This window comes from Mandrillus leucophaeus, unplaced genomic scaffold (assembly GCF_000951045.1).
Source record: "Mandrillus leucophaeus isolate KB7577 unplaced genomic scaffold, Mleu.le_1.0 Scaffold1443, whole genome shotgun sequence".
Taxonomy (NCBI): Eukaryota; Metazoa; Chordata; class Mammalia; order Primates; family Cercopithecidae; genus Mandrillus; species Mandrillus leucophaeus.
In genome coordinates this window covers 204,842-231,916 of record NW_012101414.1, presented here as the reverse complement: position 1 = coordinate 231,916, position 27,075 = coordinate 204,842, and the positions used below count along the sequence as shown (strand labels likewise).

Below are 27,075 nucleotides of genomic sequence, written 5' to 3'. Positions count from 1 at the left end.
TGAATATCCAAAGCCACAAATGGACACAGGGAACATTCAGAGGCTATGACGAATACTTCTGATGAAAATAGGATAATGGCTTGCCTTGAGAAGATGAGAGAAATACACAGAGTTGAAAAATGGTTGTGTAGGATTAAGATGAGATTGATTGAACATAGAGGGTAGGCAGCAGAAGAACTAATGACAAACTACCAGATATTTTTGAGACAGGGTCTCACTGTGTTGCCCAGGCTGGAGTACACTGGCGCCATTGTGGCTTACTCCAGCCTCGACCTTAGCCTCCTGAGTAGCTGGGATTACAGGCGCCCACCACCACACCCAGCTAATTTTTGTATTTTGTGTAGAGATGGGGTTTCACCATGTTCCCCAGTCTGATCTCAAACTCCTGGGCTCCAACAATCCTCCCACTTTGGCCTCCCATAGTGCTGGGATTACAGGAGTGAGTCACAATGCCCGACTTTAAACTTCCAGATTTTTAACATGGATAGTGTAGTTAATTGCTGGGCCTTCCACCAAGAAAGGACACTTGCACTCCCATAGCATTAGGGTTCCTGTTCCCTTTAGCTCTTGCCACTCTTGATTAGGGACTACTTGCAGGGCTCTGAAATAATCTCCACGTACTGTTCCTTGCGCCACCTTACTTTTTTGAAAGAGAAATTTTGAGGAAGACTGGATGTCTTCTATTTAAGTCCTCTAAGGTTTGAAATAAAAGTTACCTCTTCTCCGTTCTGGAACAAGTAGGTAAATTGTCAATTTCTGGGCTTTATTAGAATGACTTTAAATTAAGCCCAGAGAAGGACAATTCCCCTAAGTGTAACAAAAATCTAAGGATGTGGATTAAATGTAAGACCCAAAACAAGACCTATTTTATTTTAGCCATATGCTCCAAATCTAAATTTTGTGTTCTGTCCAGGGAGCGCTAAAGTGTATATATAGGTCTGAATATAACTACTCCATAGCATATATATGTAACCCACCTCCCAAATTCCATTATCATTGGAACAGAGACTGCAAGAGGAAGAGGAGGGCCTCTTAGCCCACCTCTACATAGTCTTGTACTTAACTTATTCCAAATTGGGTGGTTTCCTCCTTTTAGCAATTATAGATAATGCTGCTAAGAAAATTAATTGTACAAGTTTTTGTGCAAACAAAAGAGATCTTCTATTCACCAGACTAGTGTAGTGGATCCCCTTAAAGCAAAAGAGTTCTGGAATTACAGCACCTGGATTTAAATTTTGGCCCTGCCACTGTTTACTCAAGTTACTTAATCTTGTGTTTTTGTAATTCTGCCCTGTGAATAATAGAGTATATCTCTCAGGGGAATTTAATGATGAAATAACACATATAAAACATTTAAACCAGTGCATGTCACTTAATAAATGCTAAGTACATATTAACTGTTATTATTGATATTCCTACTATCACTTACTCGTTTCTGGCTTGAAGTATGAAACATAAACTTCCTTTAACACTTCCTGCCACTCAAAGGCATGCTAGACAGGGACTTTATTCCTGTCATGACCCTGCTCCAACCTGCTCCTGTCTTGGGGGAAGTGGAAAAGCAGATAAGAGGGGTCTATATAATTGGAGAGAGCATGTTATTCATGGTACTGTGTTGTCAGATGTTGACACTTCCTCTCTTTCGCAGTTTGTCTCAAAGATTGGTCAGAAGAGTCAGGATTGTCTTCTTTTTTTTTGCTCTCATGGAATAAGTTAGATACAAGACTATGCAGAGGTGGGCCAAGAGGCTCTCCTCTTCCTCTTGCAGTCTCTGTTCGAATGATAATGGAGTTTATGAGGTGGGTTACATTTACATGCTGTGGAGTAGCTACATTCAGACCTATATGCACACTTTAGCATCCTCTGAGCAGAACACAAAATTTAGATATGGAGCAAAGGGGTAAAATAAAATAGCAGGCCTTATTTTTGGTCTTAAATCTAATTTGTACTCTCAAATTTTGTTAAACATCGGAGAATTGTCCCCCTCTGGGCTTAATTTAAAGTCATTCTAATAAAGCCCACAAATTGACAATTTACCAACTGTCCCAGAAGGGAGAAGAGGTAATATTTATTTCAAACGTTAGAAGACCTAAATAGAAGATATTCAGCCTTCCTTAAAATTTCTCTTTCAAAAAAGTAAGGTGGCACAGGAAAAGTATGTGGAAATTATTTCAGAACCCTACAAGTAGCCCCTAATCAAGAGTGGCAGGAGCTAAACGTAACAGGAATCCTAAAAGGGCTATGGGACTGCAAGTGTCCTTTCTTGGTGGAAGGCTCAGCAATTAACTACATTGTCTGTGTTAAAAATCTGGAAGTTTAAGTTTGGGCACAGTGGCTCACTCCTGTAATCCAAGCACTATAGGAGGCTGAGACAGGAAGATCACTTGAGCCCTGGAGTTTGAGACCAGCCTGGGTAACATGGAGAAACCCCATCTCTACAAAAAATACAAAAATTAGCTGGGTGTGGTGGCACATGCCTGTAATCCCAGCTACTCGGGTGGCTGAGTTCGAGGCTGCAGTGAGCCGTGATAGTGCCTGTGTACTCCAGCCTGGGCAACAGAGTGAGACCCTGTCTCAAAAAAGTCTGGTAGTTTGTTATTAATGACTTCTATCACCCACCCTCTATGCTCAGTCAATCACGAAATGATGACCTTCTTTGCCTCTTTTGACAGTTTTTTACTTGAAGTTTATTTTACATGACCTAAGTATAGATAATTATTCTCTTTAGGGTACTATTTGCATGGAATAGTCCATCCCTTAACTTTCAGCTTATGTTTCTTCTTAATGCTAAAGTGAGTCTCTTACAGCATCTAGTTAGATGTTATTTTTTAAAAATTTTCCAGCCACTCAATGACTTTTGTTCAAAGAATTTAATTCATTTATATTTAAGGTTAGTATTAATAGATAAGGATTTACTAGTGCCATTTTATTATTTGGGGGAGGTTTTTTTTGTAGACCTTTGTTTCTTTCTTGCTCTCTTGTCTACCTTTGTGATTTGGTAATTTTATGAAGTGCAAAGTTATGAATTCTTTAACATTCAAAATTGTGTATCTGTGTATCTGCTGTAGTTCTTTGCCTTGCAGTCATCATTAGGCTTACATAAAACGTCTCATAGTTATATAAATTGACTATTTTATGGTGACAGTAACAATGTTTATTGAAACAAGAACTCTAGACTTGTACTGTCCTCCCACAAAACTAAATTTTTGGTATCTTTGTTTTCTACTGCTGTAAAAGACCATTGAAGACTGGGTAATTTACTATAAAATTTTATTTCGCTTATAGCTCTAGAGGCTGGGAAGTCTAAGGGCATGCATGGTGCAAACCTCTGGTGAGGGTAATCCCATGAAGGAAGGTGGAAGTGAGTGTACAAAGCAGAGAGAGAGATGGGGCCAAATTTATTCTTTTATCAGGAGTCCACTCCTGTGATAACTAACCCTCTCCAATGATGATAACATTCATCCATTCATGCAGGTAGGGGTGTCCCGATGTAATTACCTCTTGAATTACCTCTGGAAGGTTCCACCTCTTAATACTGTTACAATGGCAATTAAGTTGTCACATGAGTTTTAGAGGGGACATTGAAACCATACCATTTCATCCACAGCCCTCCAAAACTCATGTTCTTCTCACATACAAAATGCAATAATTCTGTCTCAATAGCCTCAAAGTCTTTACCCATTCCAGCATTGACTCTAAAGTCCTAAGTCCAGAGTCACATCAGAAGCAGATATGGATGAGACTCAAGGTATGATTTATCGGGAGGCAAATGTTTCCAGCTGTGAGTCTGTGAAATCAAGTGATTTGTCTTCAAAATATAATGGTGGGACAGGTACAGAATAGACTCTCTCAGTTCAAAAGAAAGAACTAGGCAAGAAAAAGGCACAACTGGTTTCAAGTGAGCCCAAAACCCAACAGAGAAGACAGCCTTAAGTTTTAAATCTGGAGAATAATTTCCTTTGACTCCATGTCCTGAATCCTGGGAATGCTGACTGGGGCCCTCAAACAGCCCTGCTTGCATATCTTTGCTGGGCTCAGTCCGTACTTCAGCTCTGTTAGGTTGGAGTTGCATGCTAGTGGTCCTATAGTTCTGAGATCTCAAAGGTAGCCTCACTCCCATGGCTCCACCAGGCATATCCCTAACTGTGACTCTCTGTCTTGGCTCTGACCCCATATTTCCACTCAGCATTGCCCTGATGGTGGCTCTTTGAAGTGACTCCACTCCCATAGCTGTTTGTGACATCCTTTGATCCTAGGTGGAGAAAGCCATGCCCCTACAGCCCTTGCAGTCTGTGAGCCTGTAACACCACATGGTTAACACCACATGGTTGCCATCGAGGTTGACAGCTTGTACTTTTTGCACTATAATAGTGGCTGTGGAGCTGGGGTCCTAGGCTCAGGGTCTTGCAAAACTCCTGTGGCAGAGGTTCACTCACCGAGGCATGGGTGGATGCAGATTACCCACAAAGATGAGGCTGTGACTCTGAGGCATACCTCAGCAACTCAAGCCCATGGGGCAGGGATGGAACAGTTACTGATTCTGGGGTCAGTGTACAACACCAGCATGGCTCCAGGGCAAGAGGGGTGCTCTGGAGGCTTGAGCTCTGGGGAGCAGGTTACAGCTGAAATTTTGGTTCCAGAGCCAATAGGACAATGCAGCAACTCCAACCCTGGGGGATGGAGTGCCACATAGTGGTAACTCTAGACCCTGAGATGGTAGGGCATGGCAATATCTCAGGCTGTGTAAGGCTGGATGTAGCAGCAGCAAGGCCTCAGGAATGACTAGGCCTGTCTGTGGCTTCGTCCTTGGGTTTTTTGAAGCAGTACAGAAATGACCCCCTGGAGAGCCAGGGTTTCTCAGAAGCTTGGACTCCAGGGAATCAGTCAGTTCCAGGGAGGTGGGGCACTGCAGTTATTTTGCCTGGATTGTTGGGTGACACAGCTCAATCAAAGCTATGTGTCCTCAGAGAGTGGGTCACAGTTTCAGCTTGAGTTTGGAGGGGCAGAGTGCACCAGCGACTAAGATGGGGGCACGGAGCAGTTCCATGGCAGCCTGACCTCGGCAGGTAGAGAGTGGACAGCAGCAGTTTGGCTTAGGTATGGCTACCAGGTGTGTGTGGTATAGTGGTGGTTAAGCCTCAGAGATGGAGGGGTGCAAATGGCTACTCATTTCTGAAGCAGAATGCACTCTAGCAGTGATTCACTTCCAAGAAGGGGCAGTACAGTAGCAGTTCAGGCCATGGAGGCCAGGGCACAGTGTCAGTGCCACCTCTGGAATAGGACAGACATGTGGACTTCAGGTAGCTCCATCAGCTGAACTCAGAACCTGTGAAGACTCTAAGTTTCTCCAGTAGTAAGATTACAGGTGTCCATGGTGTTGATGGGAGCTGCTGAGGTCCTCTCAGTTACCTTTTCCCTGCAGGAAGAAGGCCCTCCTGACTCAGAGCTGGTCCTAACTGGGGGAAAGGTGGTGGAAGAAAGTTGTTTTATCTCCTTCTTCATGCAGCCATCCTGGGTTTCTATGATCTACAAGATTTCTGCTACTCCTTTGGTGTTTTCAAGTGCTCTTCTTTAATTATTTTGGTTGGAATGCAGTTGTTTATTCATTGTTTTGGGGAGTGTGTGTGTGTATGTTTGTGTGTGTATTGATGATGATGAGGGTTAGGAACTTCTAGTTGGCCTTCTTGGTGACCTTCTTTAGAATTCTAATCAGACATATTCTAGACCTTTTAATTCTACACTTCTAATCTTTTAACCTCTCTTCTATTACGACCATTTTCTTGTTTCTCTACAGAATTCTTGGTGATTTCTTCAAATTTTTCTTCCAGTTGACTAATTCTATTTTCAGCTATTCCTTGTTATTTAACACATTGACCAATTGTTTTCTGTCAACACTATTTTATATTTGAAATTTATTTGAGATTATGTTCCAAATATGTCCTGTCACTCTTATGTGCTTTATCTTTGACTTCATTTTTGTGATTTAATTTTCATTTAAATAAGTTATCTGTACTCTTTACATATTCTATATTTGATATATAAACAGGTGCTCCTAATCTGTGGGACTTCTTGGAGGCTTGTATCAAGGATATCTACTTCCTTCTTTATGGACTCCAATGTAGGACTTATTCAGAGACTGATTGCTTTCTAAATATGTGGCTTTTTGGTGGGATTTCTCCTTTACTACAGACTTTGATGATTCTCAGAACTATACTTTTCCAGGGAAGTGATAGTTATCAACTGATGTATTTAATTCCCAGGATTGTAAACCAGTAATTTATGTTGTATACCTCGGGGGGCCTCTCGTCTTTGAAATCTGTGGCCATGGTGTCTTGTTTCTTTCATACTCTCGCTACACTTCACTCCAAGTGTATCCTTATGTAATCTTTGTTTTTAACACTCATTTCACCTGATTTATAGAAATGTTAGTTGTTTCACACTTTCATAAAAAAGTGGAGTTCTAATTCTGTTTGTCCAAATTGTTTTCGGAACTTTTCTAAAAGTGATAAGAGTAAGAACATTGACTTTTTGGTTACATCTTATGTTTAATTCGTTATCTTAACTACTTCAGTCATATTTACATTATATATTTCTTATTTATTATATTTGTCTTTCTTTTTTAAAAGAAATACTTAACTTATTTTATAATTTGTAATTTGTAATTTATAATTTGTAATTTTGTACTTTTAATTTTACTATTTTCCATAATTTTAAGTATATACATTACTAAAGTTAAATTCATGTTCTAAATGATTAATCTTTTCATTTTAACGTTTCTCCTCTATCTTTCTCTGAAATTCACCCCCCTTCTTCTGACTTTAATCAGTTTTATTGTTAGATAGCTTATAATTTATTTCCTTTGATGTATTAAAAATAAATACAAGATGATAATTTTTTCAGAGAAATCTTAATGTTTTTCTCAACATAGTAAATTTGGAGTACAACAATTTTTTTTTCATTTATGTTACCAATAAAAGGGCACACATCTCCAAACTTGAGACTTTTTTAGGGGTTCAATGAAGCATAAATGATATCAAAATTAACTATTACTTGAAGGATATTAGCAAGCTTCATTTTCCTAAAAATGTATGGAAGTGGATCATGAAACACCTGAATATGAATTCAAATACATAGATAAAAATTTCCATGTGGCTTTAGCCTATCTCGACATGACTTGGTTGGAGTTATTACATGGAGGACAGAAAGAAGTATAAGAATGATATGTTTGTGCTTAGATTCTCAAAAAATGATTTGATGGGTCCTTGCTATGTACCAGCAAGTTAGGATTTAAAGCAATGTAATAGGACAAGAGATTTAGATTTGTGGTGCCAAGAATATGACTCAGAGCCATTAGGTTCATTACCAAATTCCAGAGTTTGTGGGACAAAATGCAAGATTACATAAGTCACACTCAGCAAGGATGAACATGGGAAGATTTTTCAGCCCTGTGAATTTAACTGTGCTCTGATTAGAAAAGGAGGTACTATACAATACTATACAATAAATTGGAAGGCAGATGAGTTTGTGTAGTTTATTACTATTATAAAGGTAATCCTTTGGCCAGGCACAGTGGCTCACGCCTGTAATCCCAGCACTTTGGGAGGCCAAGGTGGGCGGATCACAAGGGGAGGAGATCGAGACCATCCTGGCCAACATGGGGAAACCCTGTCTCTACTAAAAATACAAAAATTAGTTGTGCATGGTGGCGTGTGCCTGTAGTAACAGCTACTCAGGAGGCTGAGGCAAGAGAATCATTTGAACACAGGAGGCAAAGGTTGAAGTGTGACGAGATCGTGCCACTGCATTCCAGCCTGGCAATAGAGCAATACTTCATCTCAAAAAAAAAAAAAAAAGTAATCCTTCGTGGGGAAGTGGCTGTAATCAAGGGACTAGGCAGTAAGAGGGATAGAAATAAAATCTGAGAAGACTTGGAATGGAACTTAAATACATTTCTCTAATTTTAGAGGTCCAACAGGCTTACCTCGCTTCTGTCAACATGTCCCTCTCTGCTGGACTTTCTAGCATCTTGATATCATATGACATTTAGTTTCTCCCCCTGCCCCACCCTTAATGTGTTGCCTATTCCACTTCCCCGGCTCTAACAGCTATTATGATATGGGAAGGGAATGTAGACCAGATTTTGTCCTTCGGGAGGAACCTGCCCCAAAGTGTCATGTCCTCCTTTGTCATTTCCAGGACATCATACTAAATTACATTTCTTATTGTAGCACCTTTTCTGCTGCCATGACAACCATGCAAGGAATGGAACAGGCCATGCCAGGGGCTGGCCCTGGTGTGCCCCAGCTGGGAAACATGGCTGTTGTACATTCACATCTGTGGAAAGGATTGCAAGAGAAGTTCTTGAAGGGGGAACCCAAAGTCCTTGGGGTAAGTTGCAAATCTAGGGGAAGACCAATGGTGTTGTAAACTCATATTTCATAAGACCTAATGCCAAATACACTGTCCCACTAACCTCATAATATAACAGCCAACCCTTGCAACATCAGTATTTACTTTTCACGCTCTTCATCTGAAAAACTATATAGTATTCTATCACAACGTGCTTCCAGTTGAGTTATATTTGAAATATATTGACTTCAGATCTATTCTAGGGTTGTGGGTCATCCATGATAATTGTATTTAAACTCAGCATGGAAGAGCAGCAAAATAAAAGGCCACCTATGCACTACTAGCTGACGTCCCCTTTATAGGCCTTCCTGAATAGCTGACAGATGCATATTGCTACTATTTCTTTCCAGCACCTTTTCTTAGCCCCCTGCTCAGAGGATGAAAAATCTATTCTCTGAGCATTTCTATCTGGAGTCTCAGATGAGCATGCCTAAAAGAAATGAAGGATTAAAAGAATGACAGAATAGGGCAGGTGAAAGGACATTAAACATAGGTTTATCGCTAGCCCAAGTTTCAAATGGGAAAATGTCACTGTGGATATTTTGGATCCTTTTTTCACATTATTCATTTTTTGGAGGGTATAGGGGGAAATATAGCTATTTCTCATAAAATATGTTATTTATATTGGCACACACTGGGTTTATCTATTTATTTATTTATTTTTACGTTTTGAGATGGAGTCTCGCTCTGTCACCCAGGCTGGAGTGCAGTGGTACAATCTCGGCTCACTGCAAACTCCGTCTTCCAGGTTCAAGCAAGTCTCCTGCCTCAGCCTCCTGAGTAGTTAGGGATTACAGGCATGAGCCACCACGCGCAGCTAATTTTTGTATTTTTAGTAGAGACGGAGTTTCACTATGTTGGTCAGGCTGGTCTCGAACTCCTGACCTCATGATCTGCCCGCCTCGGCCTCCCAAAGTGGGTTTATTTTTTAATGTATGAATAATTATTTAAAAATATACTGTACGTTTTAGAGAAGTTTTAGGCTTAAAGAAAAATTGAGAGCAAAGTACAGGTATATCTCATATGCCCCTTGCCCCCACACATGCATAGCTTTTTAATTATCAGCCTCCCACCAGAGTGTAACCTTTGTACCAACTGATGAACTACCTTGACACATCATTACTAAAAGTACACAAATCACACTGGGGTTCATTCTCTGTGTTGTGTGTTCTATGGGTTTTAACAAAGGTATAGCGACATGAATCTACCTTTATAGTATCACACAGTATCCCACCAATCCCTGGCAACCACTAATCTTTTATTGTCTTCATAGTTTGCCTTTTCCAGAAAGTCAAACAGTTGGAATTGTACAATAGGTGTTTTTTTTTGTTTGTTTGTTTGAGGTTGCATTCCTTCACCTAAAAACATGCATTTAAATTTCCTCCATGTTTTCTTATGACTTGATAGTTCATTTACTTTTAGTACTGAATAATATTTCATTGTCTAGAGGTACCACAGTTTGTTTATGCATTCACCTACAAAGGACATCTTGATGGCTTCCAAACTTTGGCTATTAGGAGTAACGTTGCTATAAATATCTGTGTGGCAGGTTATGTGTGGATGTAAGTTTTCAACTCATTTGGGTCAGTATGATTACCATATTGTAGGTAATAGTATGTTTAGTTTTGTAAGAAACTGCCATACTGTCTTCCATGTGGCTTTGTCATTTTGAATATTTCAATCAACACTCAATGAGTTCCTGCTGTTCTACATAATCTCCAGCAGTTGGTAGTGTCAGTGTTCTGAATTTTTACCATTCTAACAGGTGCTAGTGGACTCTCATTATCATTTTAATTTGCATTTCCCTTGTGACATAAGATGTGGACCATCTTTTCACATGTCTCTTTACCATCTCTATATCTTCTTTCATAAGGTGTCTTGTTAAATTCTTTGGCACATTTTTAAACGAGGATGTTTATGTTCTTATTGTTAAGTTCTAAGTTTGTTATATATTTTGGATAACGATCCTTTGTCAGATACGACTCTTGCAAATATCTTCTCCCAGTCTGGTTTGTCTTTTAATCTCTTGACAATGTCTTCTGCAGAGCAGAATTTTTTAATTTTAAGAAAATTAAGATGATTTATTCTGTATTTCATGGTTTGTGCCTTTGGTATTGTATTGACAAATTCATCACCAAACCCAAGGTTATCTAGATTTGGGCCTATGTTCTGTTAGGAGTTTTATAGTTTTTAGTTTAATATTTATGTCTGTGATTCATTTTGAGTTAATTTTTATAAAAGATAAAAGGTATGTGTTTAAGTTCTATTTTTACTTATGGATATCAAGTTTTAAGTACTATTTTTTTAAAAGACTATCTTTTTTTTTCATTGTATTACTTTAGCTCATTACCAAAGATCACTTGACTATATTTGTGTGGCTATCTCTAGGCTTTCTACTCTATTACATTGATCTATTTGTCATTTCTTTGCTAATACCACACAGCCCTGATTTATAGTATGTCCTAAAATTGGGTAGTGTTAGTCTTAAAACTCCTTCTTCTTCTTCTTCTTCAAGATTGTGTTTGCTGTTCTAAGCTTTTTTGCCATTCCTTATAAATTTTAGGGTCAGTTTGTCAATATATACAAAATAACTTGCTAGGGTTTTAATGGAGATTGCATTAAATCTACTGATCAAGTTGGGAAGAACTAACATTTTGACAATGTTGAGTCTTCCTATCCATAGACATGGAATATCTCTCCATTTACTTAGTTAATTATTTTATCAAAGTTTGTAGTTTCTTATAGAGTTTGTACATATTTTGTTAGATTTATACCTAACAAATACCATATACCAATACCTAAATATTTAATTTTTAGAGGTGCTAATTTAAATGGCATTATGTTTTTAATTTCAAATTTCACTTATTGATTATAAGTACATAAGAAAGTAATTGTCTCTTATGTATTAATCTTGTATACTATAAACCTAATATAATCATTTGTTAGTTCCCAGAATTTTTGGTTGATTCTTTCAGATTTTCTACACAGACATCATGTCGTTTGGGAACAAAGCAGTTTTATTTTTCCCTGACCAATCTATATATCTTTATTTCCTTTTTGTGTCTTACTGTTTCTGTTATGACTTCCAGTACAATGTTAAAAGGAGTAGTGACAGGGCTCATCCCTGCCTTGTTTTTGATCTTCGTGAGAAAACTTTGAGTTTCTCCATTAAGTATGAAGTTCGCTGTAGGTTTTTATAAATATTCTTTATCAACCTGAAGAAGTTCTCCTCTATTGATAGCTTTTTCAAGCGTTTTTATAATAAACAGGCATTGGATTTCGTTCAATATTTTTTCTGCATCTGTTAATACAATCATGTGATTTCTCTTCTTTAGCCTGTTGATGTGATGAATACATTAATCGGTTTTTCAATGTATAGTCAGACTTGCATACCTGGGATAAATCCCAAGTGGTGATGCTACACAATTTTTTTAATGCATTGTTAGATTTAGTTTGCAAATATTTTGTTGAGGATTTTTGCATATTTGTTCATCAAAGACGTTGGTCTGTAGTTTTCTTGTAATGTTTTTGCATGGTTTTTTGGTAGATGGTAGTGCTAGCTTCATAGAATTAGTTAAGGAGTATTTCCTCTGTTTCTATTTTCTGTAAATAATTGGTATAATTTATTTCTTAAGTGTCTGGTAGAATTCACCACTGAGCCCTTCTAGGTCTGATGCTTTCTGTTTTGGAAATTTATTAATTATTGATTCAATTCATTTAATAATTATAGACATAATCAGAGTGTCTCCTTCTTCTTGTGTGAGTTCTGACAAATTGTCTTTAAGGGTTATCCATTTTATCAAGGCTATCAAACTGTGGGCGTAGAATTGTTCATAACATTATTTTATTATCCTTTTAATTTCTATGGGAACTGTAGTGATGTTCCTTCTTTCATTTATGTTAGTAATTTTTGTCCTCTCTCTTTTTCTTAGCCTGGCTAGAGATGTTTTTATTTTGTTTATACATACATATATTTTTAAAAACTGCTTTGGATTGTATCGATTTTGTCTACTCATGTCCTGTTTTCAATTTTATGATTTCTGCTCTAATTTCTATTATAGTTTTTCTACTGCTTATTTGGAGTTTAATTTGCTCTTCTTTTTCTAGTTTCTTAAGGTAGACTCTCAGGAGATTGATTTTAGATCATTTTTTAATATATTCATTCAATGTTATAAATCTTCTTCTAAGCATTGCTTTCACTACATCCCATAAATTTTGTTAAGTTGTTGTAATATTTTTGATCCTTTGGAATGCCATGGGATAATGGTACTCTTACTCTGCTATGTTTAGATCCCTGGGTACTCATACTCATGTCCTCATACTCCAGACTTCAAGAAAATATCATATTTGCCCTTCTTTTTTTCTTCCCCTGTATATACTCTCCTTTCTTCAGGTTACTTCTCCTTGCTACAACAATTGCTTTCTAATTCCTAGGCCACTTCTCTGAGCTCATGATAAAAAGAGAGAAATAGCTGTGGTAGAAGTAACATCGTAGGTATCAGAAAAGCAACTCTGGGCTGGTTCTGGCATACTCCTCTTAACCTTGAAATTATTGGCAACGATAGACATCCCGAGAGGTAATATTGGTAAGAAAATATTCATGGTTATTTATGTGAAAAAAGAGTGATAAGAGAATACTAAGGTCATATGACTATATCAAATGAAGGAGACTAAGGATAGTTTAGTGAGTGGAAAGGGGGTGGCAGAAGCACTATTTCTGTGGTGGATAATCAGTTTTTACTTTCTTCATCATTTCTAGGTTGTGCAGATTCTGATTGCCCTGATGAGCCTTAGCATGGGAATAACAATGATGTGTGTTGCATTTAGTGCTTATGGACATTACCCTATTTCCGTGTATATCGGGTACACAATTTGGGGGTCAGTGATGGTGAGTAGAGTATCTTTTGATATAATTGAAGATAACATAAAGCAGTTGTCAATACCCTGATCTTTGGAATCCTATTCTAACTGTATCTTGTAATTCTGCAAATCTGAGAGTGGTATCTAACCATTTCTTACTCAATTTTCTCATATTTAAAGTACTACTGATAGTATTATATTAAATCTAGGTAGATTAAATATTTACATATATCCGTTAGATATACCACAGCAGCACATTGCCAAAGACCCAAACCAGAATGGCTTAAACATTGAAAGCACTGATTAGTTCACAACAAGATTAGTGGCTTGTCATTTCTAGGATTGCTTCATTCAGTGGTGCAAGGATTTCATCAAGGATTGCTAGCCGACCATATCAGAGGGGAGATGGCTGACACATCCAACTTTTGGTAAATATTTTATATACATATTCCCAAATCAGCTGTCAGTAAGGACAATGAACTTGCCATTATTGGCTTGGACTAATCAAGATTTACCTCTGTAGCTGGGAGGAGTCAACCCTACCTTTAGCTCATGAGAAACTGAACAAAACAATGGTTTGCTTAGCAAGGAGGAAGAGGAGATATGGCTGGTACACAAGCAGTTTCTCATATCTAGTCTATTGACTATCGAAACTCAGGAAATTGTTACCTTAGAAAATGAAAATGTTATTTGATATATTTTATTTCATAAATTCAATAAAAATAACTATAATTATTATAATTAATATTAAATTAATTATAACTATTATTAAATTTAAAAACTTTTCCCAAGAGAAAACAGAAGATAGTTTTAATGCAAATTGAAAGTAAAATTGAGAATAAAATACCAAGTTTTATCCACTGATAAGAGAAAAATAAAATGTATAAGTTGGGTTTACGTTAGAATCAGGGAATCTATTCTAGCATTGCAGGTTTCCATTTATTTCTAAAACTAAGAATGAAATAGTTTAGAGTTTTATAGTAGAGCTTGCTCTTTGCTCCCCTTCGCCTGTTTACAGCAGAAGTACAAGATTGGAAGAACAGTAAAGCTGTGCTTTACTTTTAGAAAGTTGCACAATACTTCACATATCCAAAAATACTAATGCCAATAACAGCTCTTATTAAACTCTTACTATCATGTGGATACTTTACTAAGTGCTTTATATGTGCAGTTTCATTTCAAACAATCACCACAAACTTCTGATTTTTCATTATCATCATTTTATGGATGAAGAGAGGTTCAGTAACTAACCCAAGATCACAACTGTTTGGTACAGGAATGAAGATTCAAATAGGGTCAGTGTATTTTCAGAATTGCATACATCTGACCACTTAGTTTTCTGCTTTGATTTCCATTTCCTTTTCAAGATCACATTAAAAACCAGCTTACGTGGTGCAAGCCTTCCACATATGTTCAGTAGATTACCAGGAACTGCAGGAGCCATTTGTCCACTGAGACATCACTCAGACTCTTGTAGGTGGTTCCATGAGATGAGCCTTTACTTAATTGGTGAAATCTTTTCTGCAGCTACTTTCCATTATTCTTTCAACCTTTTTTTCCATACCTTGTCTGTAAAGTGCCTCCTTCTAATCTTTTATACAGTATAAGTACCAATAGCAAGAACCAGTCACAAGTTCCTCTTATTTTTGGCCTCTTCAGTTCTGTTCCTGTATGTTTCACATTCCTCGTTTTCTCCTCTGAGATAGTGTGTACATATTTCTTCCTGTGGTAAATGAAGTCCTCTTATTCAATCCTATCTTCAAATACACAGACATACATACACACTCCTAATGTGTATATATAATTTCTGTATATAATGTTTTTCCAAGGTGCCTTATTGAATTTTTAAAGTAGTTTATGGTAATTTTTAGTTCATATTCTTGAATGTTTGCAATATATATTGTTCATACTTAAATAAGAATAGTTTTAACCATTTGTTCCAACTATTTTTCTTATATAATTATTTTGGTAAATATATCCAGAATAGTATTACATAATAGTCAGCATCTTTATCTTGATTTTGACTTTAATGAAATGGTCCTACTTTTTTTTCATTAAACATAATTAAAGACCCTTAGACCAAGCCAGATTTCTATCATGTTACAGAAATTATAATTCTTCATATTTTACCAGTAATGTTGCAGTTACTAATATCGAATTGTATTAAATCTCCTGTCCTATCAACACTGTAAACGTGAATAGCAATTAGCATGTAATTTTTTCTTAAATTCATTAATTGTATAAATTAGAATATTTCAATGTTAAAAAATGTTTCTAGAGCTGAAGGAATATCCCAAATGTTCATGATGTATTTTACATCATATGATGGGTAATTCCCTCTAGCGTTTTCATTCCAGTGGTGATTTAGATAATATGAATCATCGGTATGTCTGGGTATTTGGAAGTTAGTTAAATAAATTTATTGAGCTTTTTATTAGTTCAATATTTTTTATATTATGATATAATTTTTGAATCATCTGAAATCAAATTTGAAAAGCAAATAAAAAATTCCAGCAATTGAATACTATAAGGCAGAGAGTCTAACCAACTTGACTAGCTATTTTAGCTAAAAAAAATTGCCTTGTTGATGGAATCAAATGAACCAGTATGTTCTAGTCAACATCTAATTGGAAATTTACATTTTTTGCTAGTATTTTACTTATAACTTTAAAAATACTCTAAATGAGAATAATTTTAGTGTATTTTTTGTTTAAATATCATTATCAATTTTGGTACCGTGTAAGAACTACTTTGTGTCAGAAGTTTGGAAACTTTATCTCTTAGTGCCCTCAAACAGTTTTTTAATATCATTTCAGTTAGATGTTATTTGAAAACCTTGATAAATTCTCCCATGGTTTTATCTGGTATAATTTCTCTGTTCTTTCTGGGAAAAGGGAAAATAATGTGCAAACCTTTGTGATTTTGTCTAAGATAATTGGTCTGATTAACATATCTATCTAATTTAGAATTAAGTTTAGTAAGTTATGACTCCCAATACTGGTTTAAAGTTTTTTATCTTCATTCTTTCTCTCATTTTTAGTTTATTATTTCAGGATCCTTGTCAATTGCAGCAGGAATTAGAACTACAAAAGGCCTGGTGAGTAATATTTTCTTTTTTTTTTTTTGGTATCAAAAAAAAGGAAGGATTAATAAAAAACGTATTCTGCCAGGGTGTAAAATAGATTTTGTTTCTTTGTTTGTAAAAACTCAGGAGCAATTGTGCATTTTACCTACTAAAATCTGCCTTTCAAAAATTGCAGTAAGGCTAATTACTGACATAGGACTGGATATTTTGGCAAGGTAGGGAATCTTACCCTTGCAAAGGAATCTTTTCGAATATATAGAGAATTATTGAGAAGAAATATCAAGCAGGACCACTCCAGCAACACCCTGCGGCAGGAGTCAGCCCGTGACAGTGACACCAAGCATCGGTGTGGCGTAATATTTACTGACCCATTGATTATAATGTAGATTCCAACTGTATCCAAAAAGGATTTTGAATTTTCAATAAAAGAAATTCACAATAAGGTTACTACACAAGAAGCAAATTTAAAATGTAACTCTCATGCCAAGCAAGATGCCTTTCATAAAGCCAATACAATGCGAAAGTCCATATCTCAATAAATGTTTTTTTCTTGTTAAAGTCCATATTCGAGTTTTCTTTGTTCAAAAGATAAATATCAAATTCTGGAACATGATCAATATGTGATTTTCAAATCTGGCCTAACCCAACTCCCTGGTGTCCCCTCCAGCTGCAGCCACATGACACATACTCCTCACACTTTGCTGTGCAAGTTGAGTTATTTTTTCTTTTTCTTTTCTTTTCTTGTTTGTTTTTTGGTTTTTTGAGACAGAGTTTCGCTCTTATTACCCAGGCTGGAGTGCAATGGCGCCACCTTAGCTCACCACAACCTCCGCCTCCCAGGTTCAAGTGATTCTCCTGCCTCAGCCTCCCGAGTAGCTGGGATCACAGGCATGCGCCACCACGCCCGGCTAATTTTTGTGTTTTTAGTAGAGACAGGGTTTCTCCACGTTGCTCAGACTGGTCTCAAACTCCTGACCTCAGGTTATCCACCTCCACTCGGCCTCCCAAAATCTGGGATTACAAGCATGAGCCACTGCGCCCAGTCAGCAATTTTAGTTCTTATTAAAAGTCTCCTTACCTTTATCCATGAGAAGAGAATGTACAGAAAAGAATATACTGCTGAGAGAGAGAATATACAAAAGGTATAGAGGCATGACAAACAAGCAGCATTTAGAAAAATGATAAGAAGCCGGGCGCAGTGGCTCAGGCCTGTAATCCCAGCACTTTGGGAGGCCAAAGTGGGTGGATCACGAGGTCGGGAGATCGAGACCCTGGCTGACACGGTGAAACCCCGTTTCTACTAAAAATACAAAAAATTAGCCGAGTGTGGTGGTGGGCGCCTGTAGTCCCAGCTACTCGGGAGGCTGAGGCAGGAGAATGGCATGAACTCAGGAGGTGGAGCTTGCAGTGAGCCGAGATTGCACCACTGCACTCCAGCCTGGGTGACAGAGCAAAAAAAAAAAAAAAAAAGAAAAGAAAAAAAGAAAAAAAAAAAGAAAGAAAAATGATAAGAAATCAGGCTTCAGAAGCAAGGAATGGCAGGGAAGGACACAGACAGGGCTGTCCAGCTAAAGTGTGAAGGACATTGAAAACCCTGCTAAACAGATTTGGAGATTATCTTATGTGCCCACAGGAATCATCTGAAGAATTTAAGCTAGGGGATAATGAGATCATGTTTGTGTTTTGGCAAGAGATTAGAGTTGAAACCACAAGATAAGTTAGAAGACTATTGAAATAATCAAGATAAAGATAGATGGCAGTAAGAAAGAAACGGTAGGTATAAAGTGATTCATGGAGATATATTTGAGGATGTTGTTGGATTGTTTAATTGATTTTCATTCCTTTCTAGGTCCGAGGTAGCCTGGGAATGAATATCACCAGCTCTGTACTGGCTGTATCAGCAATCTTAATCAACACAATTAGCTTGGCGATTTATTCATTTTATCACCGTTACTGTAACTACTATAGCAACCCAAATAACTGTCACGGGACTGTGTCCATCTTAATGGTTGGTGCTACCTCTTTTCAGGGGATATTATCATAGAAGCAAGTTTGGGGAGTGCAGGCTCTGGCAACAACAATAATTAATAATCCCTAATTGCTGAATGACTGGGAAGTTGGAGTGATTAAGAAATAAAATAATCTTTCATTTAGGATTTAGGTACGTGTCTCATCTCTGTCTCTACTCTTCTATATGTGATGAGGCAAAATGGGAAGAAAGCTTATAGTTATAGAACACCTACTCATTAATAGTTACTGTGCTGGGTATTTTGTATAAATTTTTCTGTTCAATTTTAAAACATTGATGCAGTATGTACTGTTATCTCCTCTGAAACTGGGGCCCAGATGTCAGTTCCTGTTCTCTAATAATGAAGTAAAATTGTCTTGAACAGTATTTTACAAGTTTCAAGTAACTCAGTATCCTTTCCAATATCTTTGGATGTTCTTGCAAGGTTAACCACTTTTATCCTCAACATCTAGCTCCTGATAAATGCTTAATCTTCATTCTGAATTTTACTACTTTTTTGTACCATTTTTTCTTTTCTTAATGCTATCCTAATTGCTTTATTCTGAAAATGCCACCTACACAGTATTTTGTAGGTAGTAAAACTTCTTGATATTTTGGGCCATTGGGTAATTGTGGGGAGGAAGAGTTCTTCCAGCACATCACAGCAGACTAAAACGCACAATTAAATCTTTATTATTAAAAAGCCTGACCAGGCGCCGTGGCTCACGCCTGTAATTCCAACACTTTGGGAAGCTGAGGTGGGCGGATCACCTGATCCGGGAGTTCAAGACCAGCCTGGCTAACATGATGAAGTCTCATATCTACTAAAAATACAAAAACTAGCCAGGCATGGTGGCATGTCCTGTGATCCCAGCTACTCGGGGGGCTGAGGCAGGAGAATTGCTTGAACCTGGGAGGCGGAGGTTGCAGTGAGCCGAGATGGACCCATTGCACTCCAGCCTGGGCAACAGAGCAAGACTCCGTCTCACAAAAAAGAGAAAGCCTATTGGTCATTTTTCAACACCCGCAAATTTTTTATTACTTTCCCTCTATATGAACTTTCAGCCTTTCGCCTTGCTGCTTAGTTCTCTTCCTTACTGTGTCCTTCCCTTATGTAAACATGGAAACCCAGCATTCTTCCTTACTAGGCAGAATCAATCGCATTCTGTTGACTTCATTCCTAGCTAATTCTACATAGTTTTGTGGGCTATATAATCACGCCAAAATAACCCCTTGAGGTGTCTTTGCTAAACTAATTTACTTCCCCTGAGATTTCTAATGCTTTTTGTAGTAAGCAATTTTACGTCTTGCCACTCGGTCACAATAAGAAAAAGCTTCTATAGAGAATTTGACAAATTCTTTCAAGGTCATTCAGTTAGAAATTGGCAAAAAGATTAGATTCTACAACTTCTTGTCTCTAATTCCCCTATTATTTGCTATTGTTATCCTGAAGAAGAACCTTACTTTTAGTTTATGAAGGTCGCTTCATTGGTAGATTTTGAGGACACAATGATAGAGACAAAATCTGGAATTGGCCAACTCGACAGGGCTGATTTCTTGGGCATGGGACCCGCGCAGTTACTCAGGACTTCATGGTTCAAAGAGCCCTGTGCTTGATCTAATGCTCTGCTGTTGCTATCTTGATTTTTTAAAAAAAATTTTTAATCAAGAGACTCTAAATTACGTAACTGGTTCTGCGTTCATCTCAATTACATTTCCCAGAGTCCATGATGAATTCCTGTTAATTGTGTGAACACTTTTATGCCTGTTTTTATAGCAGAGGACTTCCATAAGGGCTTCCTGGGATTTGAAGCAATGGTTCTATTCTTGCCTGGGCACCTGCACAATCAGTCCACAGGTCTATATACATGCTACTTTTTATGGAGGCCCAGCCCTGTACCTGTTTTTGTAAATAAAGTTTCATAAATAAAGTTTAATTGAAATATAATGAAGCCCATTTGTTTACATGTTGTGTAGTGATGCTTTTGTGTTATAACATCAGGTTTGAATATGTGTGACAGAGACTTTATGGTCTGCAAAACCTACAATGTACATTATCTGGCCTTTATGGAAAGCTTGCCATCTTCTAGTCTACCCTTCTAGATGGTAAAATCCTTGAAGACAGGGGAACTGTCTGTTTAGTTTGCTGCTCTCTTCTGTGCCTACAGCAATGTTGGAAACACAGAGGCCACTAGAGCTGTTGAAGGCACAAGAAAATAAAAAAGCAGTGAATGCAAATATTCTCAAGGTCTCCTTAAGTCTGCATCACTCATATCCTGAGCTCTTGGTCTATTGGCTCTTCCACAACAGAGGGACTATCCCTAACCATGGAGAGAAAAAGAGAGAATATTTAAACCAGATAATCCCTGCATCAATCCAGGGTAAAATGAATAGAAATGAGTGCACTGCCAAATGTTCTCCGAATTTTGACCATGTTTCTTGGCTGAAGACTAGACCTAAAGTCAGTGCTCTGAAGAGATGGATTAAAGACTGACCTACTTGATATTCACTGTTGTATTAGCTTCTTACTGTTACTGTAACAAATTACTACAAATTTAGTGTCTTAAGACAACACAGTTTGGTTATCTTATATTTCTGGAGGTCAGAAGTTCAAAGTGGGTCTCACTAGGCTAAAATCAAAGTGTTGGCAAAGGCGTACTCCTTTCTGAAGGCTTAGGTGACAATAAGTTTTATTGCCGTTTCTGGCTTCTGTAGACTGCCTATGTTGCTTGGTTTGTCATCCTGTCCTCTACCTTCAAATCAAGCATTGCAGCATCTTCAAATGTCTCTTGAACTCTATTCTGCCTCTTGCTTCCACTTATAAGGATTCTGTCATTATGCTGAACCCACCTGAATGATCCAGGAAAATTATCTTATATCAACTAATAAGCAACCTTAATTTCATCTGGAAATTTAATGCTTTTTCTTACGCAAAAAGAACAATGGTCCCCGAGGGAGGTCTGCATTCTAATCCCCAGAAGCGAAGGATTAGGAGGACAAGGATGCAGACTTCCCTGGGGGACCATTACTCTGCTTACAATCACTAAGATATGGAATCATAATATTCTGTCAATGATATGAGTTTCTAGTACTCAATAGGATAAGATGACAATTATCTTTATACTACCTTCCTAACTTTTTAAAGCACTTTCATCTTCCATGCCCACAATAGCACTGGGAGGTACTGAACCAGGGAATAAACGTCTGTGATTATTTTATCAGTGAAAAAAGTGAGAAGTTACTTCAGCAGATCAAGAATTGGTCAAGGGAATGGCTGCCACTAGGAGGCAGGTCTCCTGACTCCCAACCAGTGCTTTTTCTCTGATGACATTGTGGTTCCTGGTAAATGTTTCCACTTGTCATCTCCATTTATCACATTCTTTTGTTATGAGTTTTCTCCTAGGGTATGGATGGCATGGTGCTCCTCTTAAGTGTGCTGGAATTCTGCATTGCTGTGTCCCTCTCTGCCTTTGGATGTAAAGCGATCTGTTGTACCCCTGGTGGGGTGAGTATTGGCCTTCATTTGAAGATTTCTGTATTAGTTTTCTATTGCTGTGTAATCACTTACACAAACTTAGAGTCTTAACACAGAACACATTCATTATCTCTCAGTTTCCATGGTTCAAGAGTCTGAGCCCAGCTGAAGTAGGTCCTAGACTCAGGATCTTACAAGGCTGTCATCAGGAAGTTGGCTGGGGCTGTGGCCTTGCCTGAAGCTTCTGATTCTCTTCCACGCTAATGTGGTGGAATTCATTTCCTCTCAGTTGGAGAACTCATGACAATGTATTTTATCTTTGAAACCAGCAGGCTACTAATGCTTTAATCCTCTCATAAAGGGTTCACACAAACGGGTAAGGTCCATTCAGAATAATGCCTTTTTTGATAAATTGAAAGTTAAGTAGTTAGTACCTACACACAGGACTTGTATCTCATCCTATACACAGGTTCCATCCACACTCGAGAGAAGGGAATCACAAGGGGTCAGTGAGTGCCACCTTAGAACTCTGCCTAACACAATAGCTACATAAAAGCTCTTTTCCCCTTTCTGTCTACCTCAAAGTGCATAACCTCTGAATCCAGATATGAGGATATTTCACAATGAAGAGGACCCCAAAAAATATTTTATTTTATTCCATTATCCTATTACAACAATTTTTCCTGGAATATTTCCATGAAATATCTTGATCTCAGACTTCTCTATCAGTCTGTGCCCACCTACCCACTCTCTTACCCTGAGACCTGCAGCTGATGCTGCTCCTGGCAGCTAAACCCAAAGAATGTCACACGGAGAGAGGAAAGTAGGGAATGGAAGGAAAGAAGAGACCAAGAAAGAAGCTCTAGGAAGAATGGGGAGGGATATCCTCCAAGGGTTGAGGGTGCCAGAATGAGGAAATGGATAGTAAAACCCCAACAGCTACTCATTAGCTTCATTACACAAAGGCCCACAGGCAGACAAAACCGACAACCAAATAATAAAATAATCATACATGATCATAGTTTGATGAGATGGTTCTTCTGGTGCCCTTCTCCATCATCTTGTACCTCTTTGTCTTCTTTTGAGATTCCCAGGCAACACCACATCCCACTCCTCTACAGCCCTTCCTCACTGAAGAGAGATTGACTATAGCACATTAACTCTAATAGTGGGTTTTGCATTGTAAAACCTGAGAAGTGAGAGATTCTCAGCTATTACCAATGATTTTATAATTTCATTGACCAAAGCTTTTTATTTTTACTGGGTGAAACATTTGGACATGGAAGCAAACCCTTTAGTAACTTTCATGTCAGAGTATTTAAGCCTGTGCTCCCTTCGGCTCTTAGCATAGGAGCTGCGGAATGTCGTTTCCTAATCTTCTGGTGTGAATTCAGAAAAGCAGTGGTTTTGGGGCCTATGATAGCTAGGTCTCTATCTCTTCCTGGTTCTTTCACCAACACTATGTGACAATGAGTTTGTGGAAGAACAACCAGAACTTTTCTGAGTTTCGCGATGATCCCTGCTATTCTGGGCCAGTGTGGTTTTTGCAATGCGTTATTTATAACCAGCAAATCATGATTTGGGTATGTTGATGCCATCAGCATGAACAACCTCGTTTGGAAGAACAGCCTCATAGTTTTCATGACACCTTGGTTTACCCAATGTATTGTGCACTGTCATCCACATGTAAGACTGATTTACTCGCAAGACCAGGGCAGTGGTCATCAGCAGCTCGGGTCAAGAGCTACCACTGAATGTTGTCTCCTAAATCAGGCCTGATCTAAAGAATGACTGAGAAGCCCCACATGCTTGATCTTGAGAATGAATCAGAGAAGAAAGAGTAAACTCTGATGATGATGACTTTATGTGGGCAGGAAAGGGGCACTCTGAGGTTATTTGGGTGACTCACCTATGGCATTCTGATTGTTTCACAGGTTGTGTTAATTCTGCCATCAAATTCTCACATGGCAGAAGCAGCACCTCTCACACCACTTAATGAAGTTTGAGGCCACCGAAAGATCAACAGACAAATGCTCCAGAAATCTATGCTGACTGTAACACAAGAACCTCACATAAGAAATTACCAGAATCCAACTTCGATACTGAGAGACATATTGATATCATTATTATATGTAATCCAATTATGAACTGTGTGTGTATATATAGAGAGATAATAAATTCAAAATTATGTTCTCATTTTTCCCCTGGAACTCAAAAACTCATTTCACTGGCTCTTTGTCGAGAGTACTAGACGTTAAATTAATAAATAATGCATTTAATGAGGCAACAGTACTTGAAAGTTTTTCATTCATCGTAAGAACTTTATAGGCATTAAATAAGGCATTAAATTGGCAAATAAGATCTGGAAGCAGAAAAGCAAAAAAGGTATTGCTAAAATGAGGCCTCCATGCAAAACACATACTTCTGCTCCCCTGTATAATATTCCTCCCATTTATTTAACTTTTTTCTTCTCCCACCTATGGGGACCAAAGGGCCTTTTCCTTCGGAAGTGGAGACACGTGGCCATCTCCCCCTCCCTTTTTCCTCTCCTTCTGTTCTTCCCCCATAGAAAGTACTTTGAAATAGCACAGTCCATCCTTGCACGTGCACAAGCTATCATTTGAGTAAAAATATACATGGAGTAAAAATCACATTAAGCATCAGATTCAACTTATATTTTCTATTTCTTCTTCTTCCTTTCCCTTCTCCCACCTTCTACTGGGCAGAATTATATCTTAATCAAATTTGTATCCTATGCCATATATGGAAATGTGCAACATATGATATTTGTTAAATACATTTGTTTTTATTGCAGAGCAAAAATAAATAAAATGAGAAGCAATACTTTCATGTGCTACCTACCTTCCTTTTCAGATGCAAAATGGTGGAAAGAGACTAAGTGTTGATGTCAAAAATACAGTGTGGTGCTAAATAATGTGGGCTTTCTAATCAGACAACACAGGGTTTTTATCTTGCTATCCCATCTTTGTTGTTTACTACCTATGTAGCTATGAACATGCCACAAAATTTCTCTGTGCTTCATATTTCTTTTCAGGAAAGTAGTAATAATATTGTCTGTCCTATAGACCTATGATACTTGGTATCGTATGATATGATACTTGGTATAACAAAGGTAGAAAAACCAGGACTCTGATTGGCACATATGGAGCCTCAAAGATATGTATGTGTTATATCTTTGCATATAATTTCTTTATATTAATTATATGATATAATTACTTCAACATATAATGCATAGATATGTATTTTATATATCAAGTTATTACATTCAGCTTTCTTGCTATAAAATTATGTTTTATTTTAATGTCACAATCTCATAATTATATTTATGACATATTTTTAATTTCTTGGGAAAGTTTTTCTTATTCCAGCTTTAAAATATATTATTTTGTATTTTCTTCCCTTGCTTAATAATTTTGTCTCTGGCATTTATTTTTATGAATATTGTTTAATATTGTATATTGAACATATTTTTCATATTATTGGCAATTAAGACTATACTACTTAATGTAGAGCCCATCATCACCTCACTGACATTAACTGTTAATGTTTTACCTTGTCATAAAGAGATATTGGTCTATTTATGTACCTAATTCCAATCTTTTAATTATTGTGTATGTGCTGATATCTTGTTTTATTTCTCCAATATTGTATTAATATTTGACAGATTTTGGTACTCAGCATTTATTCCCCATTTGTTCTGACAATGACAGTCTGATTTCCTCCAAAAAATCACCATTGTCTAATTCTTAATTTATGTACAAGGGTGGAGCTCACTCGACTCCCAGCTTCAGGAGTTGACCTGTGTCCTACATCTGGGAAATGGCAGAATTACATCAACTCAGCTAGAGTGAAGTTCTGTGGTAGCCTTGTGACCTAGGAAAAACCAATTGTGTGAATGACTGACACATTTCCAATCAAAATTAATCTCATCATTTTCACTTCAGTGACCAAGAAATGGTCTCCCCGTCTTTCCTCTTTCCTGTTGGGTTTGGAGCTGTGAGGAGGTAAGTTTGCTGCCATCAGCAGCCATATGAACCCCGTGACAGACAGATGCTCACAGGCAAAAGCAGAACTGAGAAGTGCCAAGTGAAAGATCAGACCCTAATGTAATTCTTTTGAGTCTCCAAGTCAAGTTTTACCTGGAGTTAACCCGATCCCTGGGGTTTTAAATATATAAAGACAAGGAAAGAGATTTATTCAGATAGTGTAATAACTGGGCAAAATCCTTCAATGGCTTCCTCTCTAATTCAGAATAAAAGCCAAAGCTCATGTAAATCCTACAGGTCCTTACATCACCTGATTCTTTGTTGTTTTTTGGATTTTTAAAATATCCTGACTTAAATTCTGATATATTGCTTTGAGAGTGCCTTCTCTTGGTGATAATTAGTGCATACATAATTTTCTTAAGTTTAACACTTATATAAGCAACCTAAGATTAGTGCATTTTTAGCTGTAAAAAGTTCATGCAAATATTTTGTGCTATTAGTGCAAGATACTATGATTCCAACTTTTAGACAAGACCACCTGCACTTGTTTCATGTCATGTGATTTGAAATTTATTCTTCATTTGGTTATTCTTGGTTTTATCTATATGTGACTAGAAAGCAGTAGGAAAATGTCCATGAGACTTTGCCTCCTTTTGCTACATTTACAATAAAAATAATTTTTGGTGTCTTTTTTTTTTGCTGCTGTTGTTGTCATTTGAGAGAGAGGGTCTGGCTGGGTTGCACGGGCTGGAGTGCACTGCAACCTCCACCTCCTGGACTTAAGCCATCCTCCCACCTCAGTCTCCTAAGTAACTGGGACTACAGGTGTGCACCACCATACCCAGCTAATTTTTCTATTTTTTGTAGAGATGGTGTTTCACCCTGTTGCCCAATTTGATTCCCTGTCTGCTTAATGATTGCAAGTGGCTGCTCTGCTAGGTTGAAGTTGGGCCAAGAATTATCTTTGTAGTGGTTGGTATGGTAGGGATGGTATGGTTAAAGTTGAACTCATTATTGAGGGAAGTATCTTGGGACCGTGCTTTGCCTTGTAAATAATTGGGGGGGGGGCGGGAAGAGTTATAAGGTCTTGAATATATAAGGTGATCTTATTGATAACTTCAAACTATAAGTAGTCAAAGCTCTTCAGGTAGATGCAAGATATTTGTGACTAAAAATGATTTTTTAAAAAACATCTTAATCCAGTATTTTTGTGTTTTTTTTTTTTTTGTCT

General features: G+C 37.5%; 1 protein-coding gene across 3 annotated transcripts in view; it reads left to right on the top strand.

Moving 5' to 3' along the window:
• The window catches only part of MS4A4A (membrane-spanning 4-domains, subfamily A, member 4A), a 28,608-nt gene extending 3,927 nt beyond the window's left edge, over positions 1-24,681 (top strand). For 2 of the 3 annotated variants that reach the window (XM_011974344.1, XM_011974345.1), the window contains 6 exons: positions 8,229-8,388; positions 13,169-13,297; positions 16,310-16,366; positions 18,204-18,362; positions 21,766-21,867; positions 23,772-24,681. In XM_011974344.1, coding sequence (XP_011829734.1) covers positions 8,245-8,388; positions 13,169-13,297; positions 16,310-16,366; positions 18,204-18,362; positions 21,766-21,867; positions 23,772-23,843 — 663 coding nt within the window. In that variant the 5' untranslated portion in view covers positions 8,229-8,244 and the 3' untranslated portion in view covers positions 23,844-24,681. The remainder of the gene's footprint in view (positions 1-8,228; positions 8,389-13,168; positions 13,298-16,309; positions 16,367-18,203; positions 18,363-21,765; positions 21,868-23,771) is intronic. The other variant, XM_011974346.1, reaches the window with a different exon arrangement.
• Positions 24,682-27,075: the final 2,394 nt, after the last annotated feature.